This window comes from Pseudopipra pipra, chromosome 5, assembly GCF_036250125.1.
Source record: "Pseudopipra pipra isolate bDixPip1 chromosome 5, bDixPip1.hap1, whole genome shotgun sequence".
NCBI classification, from domain to species: Eukaryota; Metazoa; Chordata; class Aves; order Passeriformes; family Pipridae; genus Pseudopipra; species Pseudopipra pipra.
The window spans coordinates 74542916-74565156 of record NC_087553.1 but is presented as its reverse complement, the minus strand read 5'-3'; the positions used below and the strand labels follow the sequence as shown (position 1 = coordinate 74565156).

Here is a 22241-nt window from a genome sequence, read left to right as displayed (position 1 = left end):
TTTAAAATCTGTGTTTATTTGCAAAGAAATACCTTTAAAATCTGTGTTTATTTGCAAAGAAATACCTTTAAAATCTGCACCTCTATACAGTGGAATATCTTTAAAATCTGCACAAATTTGCAATGAAATATTTTTCAAATCTGCACATATTTGCAATGAAGTATCTTTAAAATCTGCACATATTGGCCATAAAATATTATTCAAATTCACACCTATTTGCAATTAAATACCTTTAAAATCTGCACTTATTTGCAAAGGAATATCTTTAAAATTTGTGCATATTTTAATGGAATATCTGTAAAATCTGCACCTATTTGCAATGGAATACCTTTAAAATCTAAATATCTTTAAAACATGCACACATTTGCAGTGGAATATCTTTAAAATCTACACCTATTTGTAATGGAATATCTTTAAAATCTGCACATATTTGCAATGAAATATCTTTAAAATCTGAATATCTTTAAAATCTCCACCTATTTCTCACAGAATATCTTTAAAATGTCCACCTATTTGCAGTTAAATAACTTTAAAATCTGCACCTATTTGTAACAAAATATCTTTAAAATCTGCACCTATATTTAATGGAATATCTTTAAAGGAATATCTTTATAATCTGCACATATTTGCAATGGAATAACCTTAAAATCTGCACTTATTTTTGTGGAATGTCTTTAAAATCTGCACATATTTTAATGGAGTATCTTTATAATCCGAATATCTTTAAAATATGGACATATTTTCAATGGAATATCTTTAAAATCTGCACATATTCTAATGGAATATCTTTATAATCTGAATATCTTTAAAATCTGGACATGTTTGCCATGGAATATCTTTAAAATCTGCACATATTCTAATGGAATATCTTTATAATCTGAATATCTTTAAAATCTGGACATGTTTGCAATGGAATATCTTTAAAATCTGCACATTATTTGTCCCGGTAGAAGCACAGACTTGCTAATTTTATACATTTTATAGAGGAAAAAAAAGAAAAAATGGAGCTGGAGGGATATTCCCAGTATTCACCCTTGCTAGGTAATGGGAATTCCCTCTTTTTTTCCAGCTCTGCAGTTGAAATGTGCCATAATGGGACAGGAATTGGATCATTAAAACGACTCAGACAAAGAGAATTATTCCCCTGTTGGAGAAAAGCAACGTTTGGAAAGGTTTTCCCACTGACACAGGAATGGGAAGCGGAGAAAAAGGAATTCTCGGTGGAATTTTATCTCCTTGGGAATTGACCCCAAACCAGGGAAATGAGGGGTTTCCCGTGGATCCCAAAACCCCTGGAGCATCCAACTGGATATCCATAAATCCCAACTCAGCCTGGCTTGGAGCAGGTGAAATAATCCCCCCCCTCCCCTCAGATCCCAGGAGGTTTTAATTCCAACCGATTTTTCCCGCCGCATCCCGCTTTTTTTGGGATCTAAAAATCCCAACTCACTGCTTCCCGACGCTCCCGAAGGCCAGGGAGTGGAAAGTCTTGCAGGTGACATTCCTGGGAAAGGCCCTTTTCCCCTTCTCCACCACGGCTTTGTTGAAGGCCACGTAAAGGAAGTTCAGCTCCGGGAATTTCTCCGCGTACTTGGCCAAGGTGGAGGTTTTCCCCGTGCCTGGAGAAGGGAAGGAAGTAAAGGATGAGGATTCCAGAGTCGGGAATGTTGGTGCCTAATGGAGCAAATTGTGTTTAAAAAAAAATTCCAATCTGTAGCCTGAAAAGTTTTAAAAAAAAAAATAAAAAAGAGGGAAAATAGAATGGAAGGTTGGTGGGTTGGGATAAGGATGGGGCGGATCCCTCGGGAATTCCCGCCATGGGCAAAACGGGTTCGACTCGAGGGAATTAATTTAATTTACTGGCAATTAAATCAGCAGAGGGAAACGAGGAATAAAAGCCAAAGCCTAAAACACCTTCTCCTCGTCCCTCCCCTCTTCCCAGGCTCCGCTTCACTCCTGATTTCAGGGAATCTGGGAATTGTTTAGGTTGGAAAACGGATCGGCTCCAGGGTGAGTCCCTTTTTTTCCATGGGGTCAGTCCTTCAGGAACAGCTTGCTCCAGCACAGATCCCTCTTTTCCATGGGGTCAGTCCTTCAGGAACTGCTCCAGCACAGATCCCTGTTTTCCATGGGGTCAGTCCTTCAGGAACTGCTCCAGCACAGATCCCTCTTTTCCATGGGGTCAGTCCTTCAGGAACTGCTGCAGCACAGATCCTGGTTTTCCATGGGGTCAGTCCTTCAAGAACTGCTGCAGCACAAATCCCTGTTTTCCATGGGGTCAGTCCTTCAGGAACTGCTGCAGCACAGATCCCTGTTTTCCATGGGGTCAGTCCTTCAGGAACTGTTCCAGCACAGATCCCTTTATCCCATGGGATCAGTCCTTCAGAAACTGCTCCAGCACAGATCCTGGTTTTCCACAGGGTCAGTCCTTCAGGAACTGCTCCAGCACAGATCCCTGTTTTCCATGGAGTCAATCCTTCAGGAACTGCTCCAGCACAAATCCCTGTTTTCCATGGGGTCAGTCCTTCAGGAACTGCTGCAGCACAGATCCCTGTTTTCCATGGGGTCAGTCCTTCAGGAACTGCTGCAGCACAGATCCCTGTTTTCCATGGGGTCACTCCTTCAGGAACTGCTGCAGCACAGATCCCGGTTTTCCATTGGGTCAGTCCTTCAGGAACTGCTCCAGCACAGATCCTGGTTTTCCATGGGGTCAGTCCTTCAGGAACTGCTCCAGCACAGATCCTGGTTTTCCATGGGGTCAGTCCTTCAGGAACTGCTCCAGCACGGATCCCTTTTTTCCACAGGGTCAGTCCTTCAGGAACTGCTCCAGCACAGATCCCTGTTTTCCACAGGGTCAGTCCTTCAGGAACTGCTCCAGCACAGATCCTGGTTTTCCATGGGGTCAGTCCTTCAGCAACTGCTCCAGAGTGGATTCCTGTTTTCCACGGGGTCAGTCCTTCAGGAACTGCTCCAATGAGGGTCCCTTTATTCCATGGGATCAGTCCCTCAGGAACAGATTTGCTCTGGCATGGATCCCTTTTTTCCATGGGGTCAGTCCTTCAGGAACTGCTCCAGCACAGATCCCTGTTTTCCATAGGGTCAGTCCTTCAGGAACTGCTCCAGAGTGGATGCCTGTTTTCCATGGGGTCAGTCCTTCAGGAACTGCTCCAGAGTGGGTCCCTTTTTTCCCACGGGATGCAGGCAAATCCCTGCTCCAGCCCCTGGAGCCTCTCCTCTTCCACCCTCCCTGCCCTCAGGACCTGCAGGGCCCTTCTCCCACATATTCCCACTCCTCTCTCCCCCGTTTTTGTTCCCATTTTGGGGAGCTTTTCCCTTCCATTTGTTATCCCAGAGGAGCAAGTTGATCCCCCTGGAATCCCACAATCCCTGGGCCGGGAGGGAAGGGCCAGACTGAGGTTTTCCCGTTCATTTTTCCCCCGGAATTTTCGGGATCTTACCTGCAAACGCCATAATTTTCACGATCTGCCCGGGCTCAATCCTGTGATTCAAAATCCTCTGCTGCTCGTGGGTCAGTTTGACCTTGTCCCAACTGTGGAAAAAAATCGGGAACAAACAACAATAAATGGATGGAGAAGGAATTAAAGAAAATAAATCCTCCCGGACAACTCCATTAACGAGGAAATTGGGTTATTGATCCCATCCCAGGAGCGGGAATTTGGCACTGGAACAACTTGGTTCTTGGGGAAAAAGGAGAAAAGCAGGGAATAGGAGAATATTGGAGCAAAAATAAAGAGTAAAACTCTTATTATTGAAGAATCCAGAAGAATTTGGAAGCTGGAAATCCCAAATCCCAGCCTGGCTGGAAGAATCCAAAAGGTCACACGGGAAAAGGGCTTCCCAAATTAAAATTAATTAAGTAAAATTAATTTGGCAGCCTAACATATAGATCAATACATTTTAATCTATATATCCATGTATAGATATATAAATTACGTGTAATTATAAATTATATCACGTCTAAAATTAAAATAGATATAAATATATCAATAGATATAACATTTATTAATATGTAAAATAAATATAAAGTATATAATTTAATATATATAATATCATATATAATATAAAATATATAACATCATATAATATATATTATATAATATATATTATTTTATATCTATGTATATATAATATATATGTCCTTCTTTTCTAGGGAGCAAGTAGTAAAAAATATTAATATTTAACATATAGATCAATAACATATAGATCAATAACTATATAATATATATAATATAATATATAATATAATATATATAAAATATATTACATTATATATATGCATATATAAAGTATATTATATATATGTATGTATAAAATATATTATATTATATATATGTATATATAAAATATATTATATTATATATATGTATATATAAAATATATTATATTATATATATGTATATATAAAATATATTATATTATATATATGTATATATAAAGTATATTATATTATATTATATATATGTATACATAAAATATATTATATATATGTCCTTCTTTTCTAGGCAGCAAGTAGAAAAAATATTAATATTTAACATATAGACCAATAAGTTTTTCTCCCTCTCTCTATATATGTATAAATACATAAATTACATATAATTATAAATTATATCATATCTAAAATTAAGAGACATAAATATATCAATATATAAAGTAAAAATATATTTATTAATATATAAAATAAATATAAAGTACAAAACATAACATATAATAATATATACTATATACTATATACTATATAATATAATATACATAATATAATGTAATAGAAATATAATATAATAAAAGAAATATAACACACATAATATAATATAATGTAATATAATAGAAATATAATATAATAGAAGAAATACAATACACACAATATAATAAAATATAAATATAATATAATAAAAGGAATATAATACACATAATATAATGTAATATAATATAAATATAATATAATAAAAGAAATATAAAAATATAATAAAATAAAGATAAAAATAATAACAAAATAAACAATACAAATATAAATGATATCCAAGGCAGCAAATAAATCCATGTTAGTATTAACACTTCTCTGGCAGGAGCCAGAAAACAGGAGTGGAGTCAATATTCCAGTCCCTTGTTTCTTTCCTGGTGTTCAAAAAGGAAAATTCACATTTTTTTTGGGCTGTGGGAGCATCAGCAACAACCCAACCCCTGCTTGGGCTGCCTGGACTTCGGGACTTAAAATTCCAGCAGGGACTTCCCTCCTTCCAGAGTTCCTCATCCGTAGGGAAAGGGGTGATTTGGGAGGGTGTTTTGGGGGGATTTGGACTCTGTGAATGAACAGAACTGGGTTCCACCGATCCCTGAGGTGGAGCCAGGCTGGGAGAGCTGGGAATGCTCCCCTGGAGAAGGGAAGAATCCAGGGAGAGCTGAGAGCCCCTGGCAGGGCCTAAAGGGGCTCCAGGAGAGCTGGAGAGGGACTGGGGACAAGGCAGGGAGGGACAGGACACAGGGAATGGCTTCCCAGTGCCAGAGGGCAGGGTTAGGTGGGATATTGGGAAGGAATTGCTGGTTGGGAGGGTGGGGAGGGGCTGGAATGGATTTCCCAGAGAAGCTGTGGCTGCCCCTGGATCCCTGGGAGTGTCCAAGGCCAGGATGGAGCGACCTGGGATAGTGGAAGATGTCCTTGTCCATGGCAGGGGGTGGCACTGGAGGTTTTTAAAGTCCCTTCCCACCCAGACAATCCTGGGATTCCATGATTCTGGATTCCCTCTGCTCTGGAGCCAGGCTGGGAGAGCTGGGAATGTTCCCCTGGAGAAGGGAAGGCTCCAGGGAGAGTTGAGAGCTCCTGGCAGGGCCTGAAGGGGCTCCAGGAGAGCTGGAGAGGGACTGGGGACAAGGCAGGGAGGGACAGGACACAGGGAATGGCTTCCCAGTGCCAGAGGGCAGGGATAGATGGGATATTGGGAAGGAATTGCTGGTTGGGAGGGTGGGGAGGGGCTGGAATGGAATTCCCAGAGAAGCTGTGGCTGCCCCTGGATCCCTGGAAGTGCCCAAGGCCAGGCTGGAGCAACCTGGGATAGTGGGAGGTGTCTCTACCTACACCAGGGGTTTGGAATTAGTTTATCCTTAAGGTCCCTTCCAAACCATTCCATGATTCCATGACAGACCCATCAGTCTTTGCCCGGCAATCCGGTTTTTCCAGATTTAAGGCCCCAGATTCTGGTTTTCCTCTGGGAATTCAGGGGGCAAGGAGCAGGATAAGGAGTTGCACTGTCCCTGACATTCCCTGGAGTGCTCAGTATTCCCTCAGGACCCCGGGGAACCGCTTGGATCACCTGGAAAAGTCTCACCTGGACCACAAGTCCTGCCGGCAGCGCGAAGCCAGCGTTTCCTCTTCCACATTCCCAACGGCTCCAGAGGAGTTTTCCATCAGGTACAAGCAGTAGAAGACGTTGTAATGGATCCTGGGAGAGAGGAGAAACCAGAAACTACCACCGGAAATCCACGAAAAACCGAAGGAAACCTCATAAAAATCCACCATAATTCCAACAGAAAGCCCGGAGCGCTCAGGGAGCTGCGGGAGATTATGGATAATTAGATAATTAATTATTAATATTAAAATAAAGCGCTAATTGGGCCTTGAAAAGTCCCTGCAAGGGCACCAGGGCAGGGAGGAGACGTGGCAGGGAAGGGGGTTGGAAGGAAAGTTCCTGGATTTGAGGGAGCACAAAGAATGGGAATTGTTTCACCGGCTGCAAGCCAGGCTGGGATTGGGGATTTCTGGGTTCCAAATTCTTTTGGATTCCAATTCTTCTGGATTCTTCAAGCCAGGCTGGGATTTGGGATTTCTGGGTTCCAAACTCTTCTGGATTCTTCAAGCCAGGCTGGGATTTGGGATTTCTGGGTTCCAAATTCTTTAGGATTCTTCAAGCCAGGCTGGGATTTGGGATTTCTGGGTTCCAATTTATTTTGGATTCTTCAAGCCAGGCTGGGATTTGGGATTTATGTATTCCAAACTCTTCTGGATTCCAATTCTTTTTGGATTCTTCAAGCCAGGCTGGGATTTGGGATTTCTGAGTTCCAAATTCTTCTGGATTCCAATTCTTTTGGGATTCTTCCAGCCAGGCTGGGATTTGGGATCTCCAAAATGAACAAATCTTGATTTTTTTTCATCTCCAAAATGAACAAATCTTGATTTTTCATTTCCAAAATGAACAAATCTTGATTCTTTTTCATCTCCAAAATGAACCCATCTTGATTTTTCAACTGACATCCCATCTGCCACATTTTCTGCAGATGTCTTCCTCGAATTAATGACTTTATCCAGCAATTATCCATCCCTGAGAGGCCAAACAAGCATCCTAATTTCCCTGGGCCCGAGGCTGAGGAAACAGGGGATAAACCCTTCTCCTGGATTATAACTCACAGCTCTCAGAACCACCCAACTCCTGGCTATAAATTCCCTTTCCTGAGCACTTCCTTCCCAGTTTTTTTCTCCTCAGAAGAATTTATCTGTGTCCTTAATCCTCATTTTATCCTCACTGCAATCCTGAAGGGTTTTACCTGCACCACCAGGTGAGCAAAAGGCACAGGATGGATCCCAAAAAATGTGGACAAGGATCCCACGGGACTCAGAGTGAAGTAAATAATCAGTGTCAGGGAGGTAAAAAATCACATTAAACTGTTGTGGTTGATGTGCATCCATTCCTGAGCAGGAAGTTTCTACAGTTGCTTGAAAACCTGCTTTTATTTCTGAAAAAAACCTGGGTTTTTTTTGAACACACGTCCAGGAAAGGAGGGCCCGGAGCGATGGGACACAGTCAGAAGGAGGAGGGAAGGTTTGGTTGGATACTGGGAAGGAATTCTTGACTGTGAGGGTGGGGAGGCCCCGGCACAGGTTGCCCAGAGAAGTTGTGGGCTCCTCATCCCTGGAAGTGCCCGAGGGCGGGTCGGAGCGAGCCGGGATAGCGGGAGGCGTCCCCGCCCGTGGAATTGGGATGGGATGCTCCTCACCTGTTGGTGATGGGAATATTCCTGTCCCTCATGGCAAACAGGAGCGTGGCAATGCAGTAAAGCACCTCGGTCACCTCCAGCACGGAGAGGTTGGAGAGGGGTCTCCTCAGACATTCCAGCAGCCTCTGGATGTCGCCGACGCTGTCGGAGAACAGCACCATGACTGCAACGATGGCCCACATGTTCTCAGCCTGGCAGAGGGAAAGGCAAGGGAAAACTCAGAGCTTTCAGGAGCAGGGGAACTGCTTCAACCTTCAAAACCCCCCTGCTAATTCCAAAATAAATAATTCAATCCTCCTCAGCCTCAAGGAACAACCCCGGAGGGAGAACCTTCGGACGCGGGAACGCCCGCAGAGTTTAAATAAAGCTTAAATAAACGTGGAATTTATTTAATAAACGTGAAATAAACGTGTGAAACCCACCCCTGTCTTGCTCTGCAGGTGGGGCAGCTTGTTGGCCACGCACACTTGGGCCTTGGAGAAGAGGTGGTGGCTTCCCAAACACCGGAGAACCGCGCCGGGATCCACCTCCCCCCTGATGGGCGTGGCCGACACCAACCTGGGCAGGAGGACAAGAGTTAACGAGTGAATCGAGTCCCCAGGGCAACAATGTCCCCTCCAAAGCACCCCCAGGGAGGTTGCAGCAGGTTGGACTGTCCCTGGCTGGGTGTTATCCCAAATTTGGACCGGCTACAACTTGGATTTCCGGCCCATTCCGGTGCCAAGAGACATTTAGACAAAAGATTCCCAGTTCTAAAATATTCTAAAATACTTGGGATTTCCAGCCCATTCCGGTGCCAAGAGACATTTAGACAAGCCATTCCCAGTTCTAAAATATTCTGAAGTATTCTAAAATACTTGGGATTTCCAGCCCGTTCCAGTGCCAAGAAATATTTAGACAAGGGATTCCCAGTTCCGAAATAGTTGGGATTTCCAGCCTGTTCTGTGCCAAGAGACATTTAGACAATCAATTCCCAGTTCTAAAATATTCTAAAATACTTGGGATTTCCAGCCCATTCCAGTGCCAAGAGACATTTAGACAAGCCATTCCCAGCTCTAAAATACTTGGGATTTCCAGCCCATTCTGTGCCAAGAGAATTTAGACAATCAATTCCCAGTTCTAAAATATTCTGAAGTATTCTAAAATACTTGGGATTTCCAGCCCATTCCAGTGCCAAGAGACATTTAGACACGTGATTCCCAGTTCTGAAATACTTCCATCTGGAAATTCCTTCTGGCTCTCTCCAGGTCTCCTTCCAGTGGAAGGTGCCCCTGGGTTGGAACAGGGGGGTTGGAACTGGATGATCTTCAAGGCCCCTTCCAACCCACACCATTCCATGATTCCAGAAGACAGATCCACCCCGTTCCTAACCCAGTTTGGCTCTTATTTGCCACACAAAATTGGCCCCTGGATCACAGAGATCTGAGCAAAGCACTTGGTTTTATCGAGGGCTTGTCTCGGGCTTGCCGAGAACTGTGCAGGAATTTCTCCATGGAAAGGGTGGTCAGGCCTTGGAAGGGGCTGCCCAGGGAGGTGGTGGAGTCCCCACCCCTGGAGGGATTTCAAATCCCTGTGGATGTGGCACTTGGGGACACGGGTCAGTGGTGGCCTTGGCAGTGCTGGGAATGCTTGGACTCCATGATCCCACAGGTTTTTTTCCCACCTAAATGATTCCATGATTCCACGATCACACGCTCCAAACAGAGCAAGAAAAGCAAGGGAAAGTTTTTTTCCCACCATTTTCCAGAACCCTCCCAGTGATTTTTACCACTGAAATCATTTCCCCTCCCTCACTTTCCTGCACGTTTGGGGAGACAAACCCATCCCTCTCCTGGCAATTCCTGGGATAAAATGGAAGAAGCCCCAAAGCAGGGAAGGCCTGGGGATCTCCAGGTGAATGGGACTCACCTGATCAGCCCCAAGACACATCCTTCCTGCTCCTTTGTGATGGAGAAATCCTGCAGGATCTGCTCAACTCTGCACAGGGCCGAGTCCTCCCTCATCAGGTACTGGTGGTACAGCTTTTTCCAGGGAATGAACTGGAATGGGAAGCACAAACCACCGGCTTTCACCTCACAGCACTGCCAAAGAGGTTTCTCGTGGCAAATAAGCCCCAAAAAAGGTGATTTCCAAAGACCTGGAGTTCAAAAAGTAGCTGGGTGGGGACAGATACCTCACAGGAGATTGGGAAGGAAAGAGGAAACTTAGGAAAGAAAGGCTCAAAGCCTGGAAATAAGTCCATAAAAAGATGGTTTTTCCTAGAATGATGGGAACAGGGTGATGCTGGTTCAGTTGGAAATATCAAAGCATGAAATAAATAGGGATCTTTTCAGCCCAGATCTCACTCCCCAGATCAGTCCTGAGCAGGGTCTGAGTGCTTAAAATCCCTGTGTCCGTGAAGCCCTGTCCTCCCACAGCTGCAGGCTGGGATTCCTCCAGGAAAAACAGGGAGGACACTGCATTTGAGGCTGTGCTGGGGAGAGAAGCTGAAGAGGAGCCCGAGTGTGGCCAGGGGGGCAAGAGGGCCAATGGCTGCTGGGCTGGCTGAGGAAGAGTGTGGCAGCAGGAGCAGGGCAGGGCTTGTGCCCCTGGGCTGGGCGCTGGGGAGGCCACCCCTGGAGTGCTGTGTCCAGCTCTGGGCCCTGAGCTCAGGAAGGCCCTGGAGGGGCTGGAGCAGGGGCAGAGAAGAGCAGCTCAAGTCCTCTCCCAGGTCTGCTCTTCACAGAATCCCAGAATCAGCCGGGTTGGAAGGGACCTCCAAGATCATCCAGCCCAACCCTTGATCCAACCCCGCCGTGGTTCCCAGCCCATGGCACTGATGCCACATCCAGTCTGTCCTTAAACACCTCCAGGGACGGAGAATCCCCCCCTTCCCTGGGCAGCCCATTCCAATGGCTGAGCACCCTCTCTGCAAAGAAATTCTTCCTGATATCCAACCTAAACCTCCCCTGGCACAGCTTGAGACCGAGCCCTCTTGTCTTGCTGATGGTTGCCTGGGAAAAGAGCCCAACCCCCCCCCAGCTCCCCCCTCCTGGCAGGGAGTTGCAGAGAGTGAGGAGGTCTCCCCTGAGCCTCCTCCTCTCCAGGCTGAGCCCCCCCAGCTCCCTCAGCCTCTCCTCCCAGCACTTGGGCTCCAGTCCCTTCCCCAGCCTCGCTGCTCTTCTCTGCCCCTGCTCCAGCCCCTCCAGGGCCTTCCTGAGCTCAGGGCCCAGAGCTGGACACAGCACTCCAGGGGTGGCCTCCCCAGCGCCCAGCCCAGGGGCACAAGCCCTGCCCTGCTCCTGCTGCCACACTCTTCCTCAGCCAGCCCAGCAGCCATTGGCCCTCTTGCCCCCCTGGCCACACTCGGGCTCCTCTTCAGCTCCCTGCCCAGCCCAACTCCCAGCTCCCTTCCTGCCTGGCTGCTCTCCAGCCCCTCTGGCCCAGCCTGCAGCTGCAGGGGCTTCTTGTGGCCAAAGGGCAGGACCCTTGGCTGGTGGCCCATCTCCAAGGACAGCTGCAGCTCCCTGCTGTGCCAGCACCAACCCTGCTCCAACATCTGAGCTCCACAGCCCAGGTTAGATGAGGACACTGGCATCAGAAAATGGATTTTCCTGCCTGGCAGGACTTGCCTCTTCCCAGGCTCTTCCCTTCCCTGGAAATCCAGCTGGCAGCCTCAGGAAGGGCTCTGCACCCCAGAGAGCTGGACAGTGGCAACCACTGACCTGACCCAAAGGTCCTTCAGCAGCACCCAGGGAGGGCTGGGCTTTGCTGGGGGAGCAGCTGCCTCTTCTCAGCTCTTCTGGTGCTCTCAGAACGTGGAAATCATTAACTGGTTCAGTCTCTGACAACACTGATGACTGATGAAGGAGAGAGCAGGACGCCTCCTGCGTTTTGTCCGGCCTTTCCCATCCAAATTTACGGGAATGGCACAAAGGAGAACTCGGATCTCCACAAGAATTTGGGCTGAGATCAGTCCCCACCACTCCCAAGTCAGGCTGAGAAACCTCTTGGTCCAATTCCAGGGTGAACAGTGAGGGGAGAGCTGCCTCGGAGACACCTTTAACTGGGATTCAGGGATCCTTCCTCCAGCCAAAATGGGTTCCCAGCTTTATCCAGACTTCAGATGAACCAAACTCCATAAAAACAGAGTTCCAGGCCTTTCCTCTAAACCCATTTGGCTGCAGAGGCTGGAGGACACTGACTTAACACCAGCCACGAGAAGGCACTTCCCAGTCTTCCAGCAGGAATTCCCTGCAGGGCTGCATGGAAAAGAGCAGAGGGGGATTTTGTGGAGCCTTACAGGATGCTCTTTTTCCATGTAGGGGAAGAATACAACAAGGGGTGTTGCCTGGATACAGGTTGGCACCTGAAGATGGTCCAGGAGACCAAAAAATGACAGAGGACCGAAAAAAAAGGAGCAAAAAAAGGGATTTAAAGGAATGGAGAGAGACAGGCAGAGCATGGATGGCTGGGAGGAGCCACACTAAGACAGGACAGAGCAGGAGGAGAAGGGCCAGGCTGGAATTCATCCCCAGGGAATTCCTTACCAGTGGATCCCTGACTATCTCCCTCCAGCAGCGACACACCAGGCTCAGGTTCTGGTACAGGTCAGTCACGGGAAGGAAGGCAAAGATGTGCCTGAGGACTTCCACAGGCAGCTCATCCAGGTTTCCCTGAGGCTCTTCCCAGTTCCGAGTGCCCAGGAGTCCGTAGTGTGGATCAGGGACTGGCTCCACTTCCACGTCATCCGGTTCCTGCTTGACCTGGCCGAGCTCCGGAGGAACCGGCGGCTTCTCCTCGGGCTCCCCCCACAAATCCTGCTCCGGATCGAGAATTCCCGAGGTTGCGGCGGCAAGGGGCCGCTTCCTGGAGCTTCCCCTGGGAGCTGGCACGAAGTCCTCACCCTCCAGGAGAGCTGAGGAGTCGCTGCTGAGGTCCGTGTGGCTGCTGAAGGAATCGTCAGCTCCCGGGAAAAAGGGATCCCGCGGCTCCTCTTTGATCCCACTGGCACCCGCTTGTTCCTTCTGGGATTTCCCGAAGAAATCCAGGATGTTCTTCTGCCGGCCCTGTCCTGCACGAGGAGGAAGAGCAGGAGTGAATTCCATGGCAAGCTGAGCTGCCAGGGACGCCCGAGGCTGGGGAAGGTCGGAGTTATTTCCACAGGGCTCCTCCTTTTCCTTGTGTTCCTCCCGTGGGAGCTCCAAGAGTAGGACACTTCCCAAACCTCTCCCAGGCTGCTCCTACCACAACTCCACGAGTAGGACACTTCCCAAACCTCTCCCAGGCTGCTCCTACCTGTCCAACTCCAGGAGTAGGACACTTCCCAAACCTCTCCCAGGCTGTTCCTACCTGTCCAACTCCAGGAGTAGGACACTTCCCAAACCTCTCCCAGGCTGTTCCTACCACAGCTCCAGGAGTAGGACACTTCCCAAACCTCTCCCAGGCTGTTCCTACCACAACTCCACGAGTAGGACACTTCCCAAACCGCTCCCAGGCTGTTCCCACCACAACTCCACGAGTAGGACACTTCCCAAACCTCTCCCAACTCCACGAGTAGGACACTTCCCAAACCTCTCCCAGGCTGTTCCTACCTGTCCAACTCCACGAGTAGGACACTTCCCAAACCTCTCCCAGGTTAATCCCACCACAACTCCAGGAGTAGGACACTTCCCAAACCTCTCCCAGCTGCTCCTACCACAACTCCACGAGTAGGACACTTCCCAAACCTCTCCCAGGCTGTTCCTACCACAACTCCAGGAGCAGGACACTCCCCAAACCTCTCCCAGGCTGTTCCTACCTGTCCAACTCCAGGAGCAGGACACTTCCCAAACCTCTCCCAAGCTCTTCCTACCACAACTCCAGGAGCAGGACACTTCCCAAACCTCTCCCAGGCTGTTCCTACCTGTCCAACTCCAGGAGCAGGACACTTCCCAAACCTCTCTCAGGCTGCTCCTCCCCCAACTCCAGGAGTAGGACACTTCCCAAACCTCTCCCAGGCTGTTCCTACCACAACTCCAGGAGTAGGACACTTCCCAAACCTCTCCTGGGCTGTTCCTACCACAACTCCAGGAGTAGGACACTTCCTAAACCTCTCCCAGGCTGCTCCTACCACAACTCCAGGAGCAGGACACTTCCCAAACCTCTCCCAGGCTGTTCCTACCACAGCTCTATGAGTAGGACACTTCCCAAACCTCTCCCAGGCTGTTCCTACCACAACTCCATGAGTAGGACACTTCCCAAACCTCTCCCAGGTTGCTCCTACCACAACTCCTGGAGGACACTTCCCAAACCTCTCCCAGGCTGTTCCTACCACAACTCCAGGAGTAGGACACTTCCCAAACCTCTCCCAACTCCACGAATAGGACACTTCCCAAACCTCTCCCAGGCTGCTCCTACAACTCCATGAGTAGGACACTTCCCAAACCTCTCCCAGGCTGTTCCTACCACAACTCCAGGAGTAGGACACTTCCCAAACCTCTCCCAGGCTGTTCCTACCACAACTCCACGAGTAGGACACTTCCCAAACCTCTCCCAGGCTGCTCCTACCACAGCTCCAGGAGCAGGACACTTCCCAAACCTCTCCCAAGCTCTTCCTACCACAACTCCAGGAGTAGGACACTTCCCAAACCTCTCCCAACTCCATGAGTAGGACACTTCCCAAACCTCTCCGGGGCTGTTCCTACCACAACTCCAGGAGCAGGACACTTCCCAAACCTCTCCCAGGCTGTTCCTACCTGTCCAACTCCACGAGTAGGACACTTCCCAAACCTCTCTCAGGCTGTTCCTACCTGTCCAACTCCAGGAGTAGGACACTTCCCAAACCTCTCCCAGGCTGTTCCTACCACAGCTCCAGGAGTAGGACACTTCCCAAACCTCTCCCAGGCTGCTCCTACCACAGCTCCAGGAGCAGGACACTTCCCAAACCTCTCCCAGGCTGCTCCTACCACAACTCCACGAGTAGGACACTTCCCAAACCTCTCCCAACTCCAGGAGTAGGACACTTCCCAAACCTCTCCCAGGCTGCTCCTACCCCAACTCCAGGAGTAGGACACTTCCCAAACCTCTCCTGGGCTGTTCCTACCACAGCTCCAGGAGCAGGACACTTCCCAAACCTCTCCCAGGCTGCTCCTACCACAGCTCCAGGAGCAGGACACTTCCCAAACCTCTCCCAGGCTGCTCCTACCACAACTCCACGAGTAGGACACTTCCCAAACCTCTCCCAACTCCAGGAGTAGGACACTTCCCAAACCTCTCCCAGGCTGTTCCCACCACAACTCCAGGAGTAGGACACTTCCCAAACCTCTCCCAGGCTGTTCCTACCTGTCCAACTCCACGAGTAGGACACTTCCCAAACCTCTCTCAGGCTGTTCCTTCCTGTCCAACTCCACGAGTAGGACACTTCCCAAACCTCTCCCAACTCCACGAATAGGACACTTCCCAAACCTCTCCCAGCTGCTCCTACCACAACTCCAGGAGCAGGACACTTCCCAAACCTCTCCCAGGCTGCTCCTACCACAACACTTGAGGGAAATCAAGGCCTTTAAGAGGATAAAAACCCCTTTATTCCCAGGTATTTCCTGGCTGCAGCCTCAAAAAGCACCGGAGACCTCGGAGTAAATCCAAATTATGCTCTCACATTCCATGTAGGACATGGACTAAACTCCCCAGCATGGATTTATTCCTTCTGTCCTGCTCCTGAATCTGGAAAATATCCTGATTTTGGCTAAGAGGCCACTCAGGAATTAAAAAATCCCAGGCTGGTTTTAAGGCCTTTTCTTTCTGGAAGCTCAGGAAGGCTTGGATTAAACAGGGCTGGAAAAGAACAACTTCCCTGCTAAGGTTTTAAGTCTAAATCCCTGAAATCTGCAGCATGTAAATCATCTAAATTTAAATTATTGGATTTTTTAAAGTGAGATAAAGAATGAAATAAAAATAAAATAAAAATAAATAAAATAAAAAACATAATGGAAATAAAAATAAAATAAAAATAAAGTAAATAAAATAAATAATATAAAACTAAAGTAAAATAATAAAAATAAAATAAAAATAAAAACAAAAAAGTAAAAAATAAAATAAAGTAAAATAAATAAAACTAATTAAATAAACAAAACTAATAAAAAATAATGTAAAATAACAAAAATAAAAAAAAATAAAAATAAAAATAAAGTAAAATAAAAAATAAAATAAAATAAAGTAAAATAAATAAAACTAATAAAAAATAATGTAAAACAACAAAAATAAAAATAAAAATAAAGTAAAATAAAAAATAAAATAAAATAAAGTAAAAAATAAAACTAAGGAAAATAAAGTAAGTAAAATGAATAAAATAAAAATAACAAAATAACAAAAATTAAATTAAAATAAAAATAAAATAAAAAAGTAAATCAAATAAAATAAAGTAAAATAAAGTAAATAAAATAAATAAAATAAAAATAACAAAGATTAAAATAAAAATAAAATCAAGTAAAAAAATAAAATTAAGGAAAATAAGTAAAATGAATAAAATAAAAATAATGTAAAATAACAAAAATACAAGTAAAATAAAAATAAAGTAAAATAAAAAATAAAGTAAAAAATAAAATTAAGTGAAATAAAGTAAATAAAATTAATAAAATAAAAGTAACGTAAAATAGCAAAAAATAAAAATAAAGTAAAATAACAAAAATAAAAATAAAATAAAAACAAAGTAAAATAAAAAATAAAATAACGTAAAAAAATAAAATTAAGGAAAATAAATTTAAAAAATTTAATAAAATAAAAATAACGTAAAATAAGAAAAATAAAAACAATAAAATAAAGGAAAATAAATAAAATTAATAAAATAAAAATAATGTAAAACAACAAAAATAAAAATAAAATAACAATAAAGTAAAATAAAAAATAAAATAAAGTAAAAAAAAATTAAGAAAAATAAAGTAAATAAAATTAATAACATGAACATAACATAAACTAAAATAATGGTAAAATAAAATAAACCTATCTGAAAACAGCTCTTTGCCCTTCAGTCTGAGCCCTGAGCTCTGTCATGTCCAGATTAGCTCAAAGTCTTATCAGTCCCCAAAAACCCTCAGAGGTTTCAGCCCTTTTGAGATCCAAGCCCAGGAGCTGTTTATCCCACTGTTCCCCAACTTCCAGGAAAGCCAAAGCTCATTATTGTCTGTTAATGCCCAACAACGTTTCTGTAACCCTAAAAAACTCAGCAGCTCGTTATTATTTAATGATGACATTCCATAATTAGCTTGAAGAGCAGCTCCCATCAGGAGTCCCCTCGTTAGCAGTGTCCAATTCCAGAGGCTGGTTGGTTCCCCAGGGAGAGCTGCTGCTCTTCCCAGGGATTGTCCCACAGCGCAAGGACAGACAGGGAGACGTTTGTGGTGTGGGGAGAAACCCAACTCCTGTGGACACAACAGGGGGATGTAGCCAAGGGAACTATTTTTTCATGGAATTATGGAATGGTTTGGGTGGGAAGGGACCTTGAAGATCATCCAGTTCCAATCCCAACACCTCCCACTCTCCCAGGTTGCTCCAACCCGGCCTTGGACACTTCCAGGGATCCAGGGGCAGCCACAGCTTCTCTGGGAAATCCATTCCAGCCCCTCCCCACCCTCCCAGACAGCAATTCCTTCCCAATATCCCACCTATCCCTGCCCTCTGGCAGTGGGAAGCCATTCCCTGTGTCCTGTCCCTCCATCCCTTGTCCCCAGTCCCTCTCCAGCTCTCCTGGAGCCCCTTTAGGCCCTGCCAGGGGCTCTCAGCTCTCCTTGGAGTTTAGTTTTTTGCTTTAATCCCTCGGAGGAGCATCCCCCAGGAATTGTCTGGAGCCATCCCTGCCTCCAACTCCATGGAATCACAGGATCCCAGAGTGCTTTGGGTTAGAAGGGAATTTAAAGCTCATCCCATCCCACCCCCTGCCACGGGCAGAGACACCTCCCACTATCCCAGGTTGCTCCAACCCAGCCTTGGACACTTCCAGGGATCCAGGGGCAGCCAGAGCTTCTCTGGGAAATCCAGAGATCCACCCTCCAGCCAGCAATTCCTTCCCAATATCCCATCTATCCCTGCCCTCTGGCACTGGGAAGCCATTCCCTGTGTCCTGTCCTTCCAGGCCTTGTCCCCAGTCCCTCTCCAGCTCTCCTGGAGCCCCTGCAAGGGGCTCCCAGGTCTCCCTGGATCCTTTCCTTCTCCAGGTGAACCCCCCCAGCTCTCCCAGCCTGGCTCCAGGGCAGAGAGAATCCAAAATCATGGAATCCCAGGATAGTTTGGGTGGGAAGGGACTTTAAAAACCTCCAGTTCCAACCTCAACACCTTCCACTATCCCAGGTTGCTCCAGCCTGGCCTTGGACACTCCCAGGGATCCAGAGGCAGCCACAGCTTCTCTGGGAAATCCATTCCAGCCCCTCCCCACCTTCCCAGCAGGAATTCCTTCCCAATATCCCACCTATCCCTGCCCTCTGGCACTGGGAAGCCATTCCCTGTGTCCTGTCCCTCCCTGCCTTGTCCCCAGTCCCTCTCCAGCTCTCCTGGAGCCCCTTTAGGCCCTGCCAGGGGCTCTCAGCTCTCCCTGGAGTTTAGTTTTTTGCTTTAATCCCTCGGAGGAGCATCCCCCAGGAATTGTCTGGAGCCATCCCTGCCTCCAACCCCATGGAATCACAGGATCCCAGAGTGCTTTGGGTTAGAAGGGAATTTAAAGCTCATCCCATCCCACCCCCTGCCACGGGCAGAGACACCTTCCACTATCCCAGGTTGCTCCAACCCGGCCTTGGACACTTCCAGGGATCCAGGGGCAGCCACAGCTTCTCTGGGAAATCCAGAGATCCACCCTCCAGCCAGCAATTCCTTCCCAATATCCCATCTATCCCTGCCCTCTGGCACTGGGAAGCCATTCCCTGTGTCCTGTCCCTCCAGGCCTTGTCCCCAGTCCCTCTCCAGCTCTCCTGGAGCCCCTTTAGGCCATGGAAGGGGCTCTCAGCTCTCCCTGGAGCCTTCTCTCCTCCAGGGGAACATTCCCAGCTCTCCCAGCCTGGCTCCAGAGCAGAGTATTCCCAAACCAACACACCTCCCTGGCATCTCCGTGGCCGGTGGGCGGGATGAAGGCCCTTATTCCCGTCTCCTCTCCCTCGTCTCTGGCTCAGGGGCTGCGTGAGGGCGGACGAACCTTCCGCGCTCCGGGCGAGGGCTTCGCACTCGGGGGCCGTGAGGTGCCTCTTCTTGAAGGGCTTCATCCCTTTGGCAGCACAGAGAGAAGGGAAAAAAAAAAAATCCCCAAATCCAAGAGTTAGGAAGCAACGGGACACAGTCCACGTGTTTAGCACAGGGATAAAAAGAGTTTCCCCTCAGGAATTTTGGAGGGCGGCCCCGGTGTTTCGGGCGGGGGTTGCTCTGGATAAACAGGGCCTGGAATGACAGGAGAGGATGGAATGGCTTTAAACTGACAGAGAGTAGGTTTAGTTTGGATATGGGGAAGGAATTGCTGGCTGGGAGGGGCTGGAATGGATTTCCCAGAGAAGCTGTGGCTGCCCCTGGATCCCTGGAACTGTCCAAGGCCAGGATGGAGCAACCTGGGATAGTGGAAGGTGCCCCTGGATGGAACTGGATGGGCTTTATGTTCCCTTCTAACCTAAACCCTCCCATGATTCCATGATTCTACTTGCAGTCACTCCAACATGGATTTCACCCCATGTCTCTGCTCCACACACTCTTTGGAACAAGCAGACCACAAAAAAATCCAGAATCTTTCCAAGTTTTCCAGCTTTCCCTCCAACACAACATGGAGGAGGAAGCAGCCACAACACCTGTGGAAATGCAAACTATCCCCAAAATCTCCAAGGAGGTTGAACCCCTTGGGAGAGACAACAGGGATTTGCCCCTGGAAGGTCAAAGCCAACATCCAAACACACAAACCGCCCCCTCTCCCAAACAAATCCGAGCTGGGATCCTCCATTAGGGAGGAAACACGACCCACTTCCACTCAAGGAGCAGCACAAAACTCTCTCTCTCTTGAGTTATTGGAATAAAATAATAAAACCTTACTTGAAATAAGCAGAAATAATTCAAATTCCTTCTTCCAAAAACGCTCGGGAGAAACCCAAACCCACGGCACGGGATGAGCTTCCTCCCGACTCCGCCCACGTACTTTCATTTTTGCTTTCTTTAATTAATTAATTAATTAGCTAATTAATTAGTTAACTCATTTAGAGCAGGATCCAAGGATCAGCTTTGTTCATCCGTTGGGATAATGGGGGTGGGTTTGAGGATTTTGGGGTTTTTTGGGTTTTTTTTTCCAACTTCCTCCTTTTCGGCCGCGCCAGCTCAGCGTTAAAACCACGCCGAGGCTCTTTCCTCCTTCCCGTTTTCCCCTCAAAACATGGAAAAGGAGGCCAAAAAAAAAGCAGCATGGGCCTTTCCCATGGGATTTAGGAGGAGGAGGACTGAGGGAACGGTGGGACTCGGTGATCTTAAGGATCTTTTCTAACCTAAAGGATTCTAAGTTCTACTTAAGTTCTACCTAAAAATGGGATTTCTTGCTTGGAATTGGAATTTTTTTTTGGATTAGACAGCACAAATCACTGAAGGACCTCAATTATTTCAAGCACAAGGTCATGACCAGCGTCAGGCTTGAGATCCCAGCTCCGTGCCCATTCCTGGAGCTGTTGGACGCCGACCGGATCCGACGTAGGATTGGGGGAACAACCTCTGCTCCCCCACCCCGGGCCCACAGAAGTGCCTCCCACTGGAGAAGATTCAAGCCCAGAAATGCAGCACAACCCGCTCAGGCTTCACCTGCATTCCCATTTTTCCCGTTTTCCCAAGGTTTTCCGTTGGCAGACACCGGCGCCGAGCAGGGGTTGTGCTGCAGGGCCTTGTCAGGGGTCAGGGCTTCCATCCCATCGGGAATGTCAGCCAGGAGGAGACATCCCAGCTCTGAAGGGAGAGGATCAGGATGGGGGGAAACTCCAGGGGGATAAGGAATATCTGGGAGCAGGTCAGGGCTGCTCCCCCTCCCCTCCCAGCACGTTGTTCCCAAACCCCTTTCCCACGTGGATGCACTGATCCCATGGCACCCACACGGGGAGACCCCCAGACTGGCCCAGAGCAGCTCCCCCAAATCCAGCCCCTGTCCCAGACCTGCTGCCCCCCATTTCCAAAGCCCCCTCCTCAAGTGCCAAAGGTCTCCTCGTTCCTAAGTCCTCCCATGTCAAGCTCCCCCGTTCCCAAGACCCCCTCTATGCCAAGGGTCCTCCACAATTCCAAGCTCCCCCATTCCCAAGACCCCCTCGATGCCAAGGGCCCCCCACAATTCCAAGCCCCCTCATTCCCAAGGCCCCCTCAATGCCGAGTGTCCCCCACAATTCCAAGCCCCCTCATTCCCAAGGCCCCCCCTAAAGCCAGGGGAGCCCTTTTTTAACCCCTTCTCAGCCAAGGACCCCCCTGCTCACCCCCCCTCCAATTCCAAGGAACCCCCAATGCCAAGGGTCCCCCGTTCCTAAAAGGCCCCCATTGCCAGGTCCCCCCATTCCCAAGGCTCCCCTTTTCCAACCTTTTCTCAGCCAAGACCCCCCCTGCTCCCCCCAATTCCAAGGACCTCCCAATTCCAAGGGTCCCCCAAGGCCAAGGAGCCTCCCCCTTTAGCAAGCCCCCCCCAATGTCGAAGCTCCCTCCTGTGTCCCCCAGTGCCAGGAGACCCCTCTTTCTAACCCCTTTCTAACCCCTTCTCAGCCAAGGGCCCCCTTGCTCGCCCCCTCCCACTTCCAAGGCCCCCCAATGCCAAGGGTCCCCCCATTTCCAAGTCCCCCCCCAGTTCCCAGGCCGCCCCAAATTCCCAAGGGTCCCCCCAGTTCCCAGGCCGCCCCAAATTCCCAAGGGTCCCCCCAGTGCCAAGGGAGCCCCTTTTTAACCCCTCCTCAGCCAGACGAACCCCTGCTCGCTCCCACTCAATGCCAAGCGTCCCCCCACTCCCAAAAGCTCCCCCGTTCCGAAGTCTTCCCCATTCTGACACCTCTTCCCACCCTATTCCTAAGGCCTCCCTGCTGCCCAGGAGCCCCCCCCAAGTGCCCAGGACCCCCCTTTTAAGCCCCTCCTCATCCCAGGACCCCCCCTACTCCACCACCCCCAACCCCAACGCCCCCCCCAATGCCTGGAGACCCCTCCCCGGCCCCCCCCCGTGTCCACAAAATGGTCTCGCCCACCCCAACTCACCCCCTCCCGTCGCTCTCGGCCCTGCGCCCCGCCGGCCCCGCCCCTCCCCAACGCCGACC

At 48.1% G+C, this 22241-nt stretch overlaps 1 protein-coding gene across 15 annotated transcripts in view; it reads right to left on the bottom strand.

Annotated features, from left to right (window-relative positions):
• FBH1 (F-box DNA helicase 1) overlaps window positions 1-22220 on the bottom strand; it is a 48075-nt gene extending 25855 nt beyond the window's left edge. For 12 of the 15 annotated variants that reach the window (XM_064656624.1, XM_064656625.1, XM_064656618.1 and 9 more), the window contains exons 1-8: window positions 19043-19210; window positions 12534-13057; window positions 9913-10043; window positions 8427-8562; window positions 8005-8195; window positions 6342-6455; window positions 3459-3550; window positions 1451-1619 (exon numbers count right to left, since the gene is read on the bottom strand). In XM_064656624.1, coding sequence (XP_064512694.1) covers window positions 1451-1619; window positions 3459-3550; window positions 6342-6455; window positions 8005-8195; window positions 8427-8562; window positions 9913-10043; window positions 12534-13057; window positions 19043-19208 — 1523 coding nt within the window. In that variant the 5' untranslated portion in view covers window positions 19209-19210. Of the gene's footprint in view, window positions 1-1450; window positions 1620-3458; window positions 3551-6341; window positions 6456-8004; window positions 8196-8426; window positions 8563-9912; window positions 10044-12533; window positions 13058-19042; window positions 19211-20766; window positions 20908-22182 lie in introns of those variants that run through there. The other 3 variants (XM_064656629.1, XM_064656631.1, XM_064656630.1) reach the window with 3 other exon arrangements.
• Between the last annotated feature and the right edge of the window lie 21 nt (window positions 22221-22241).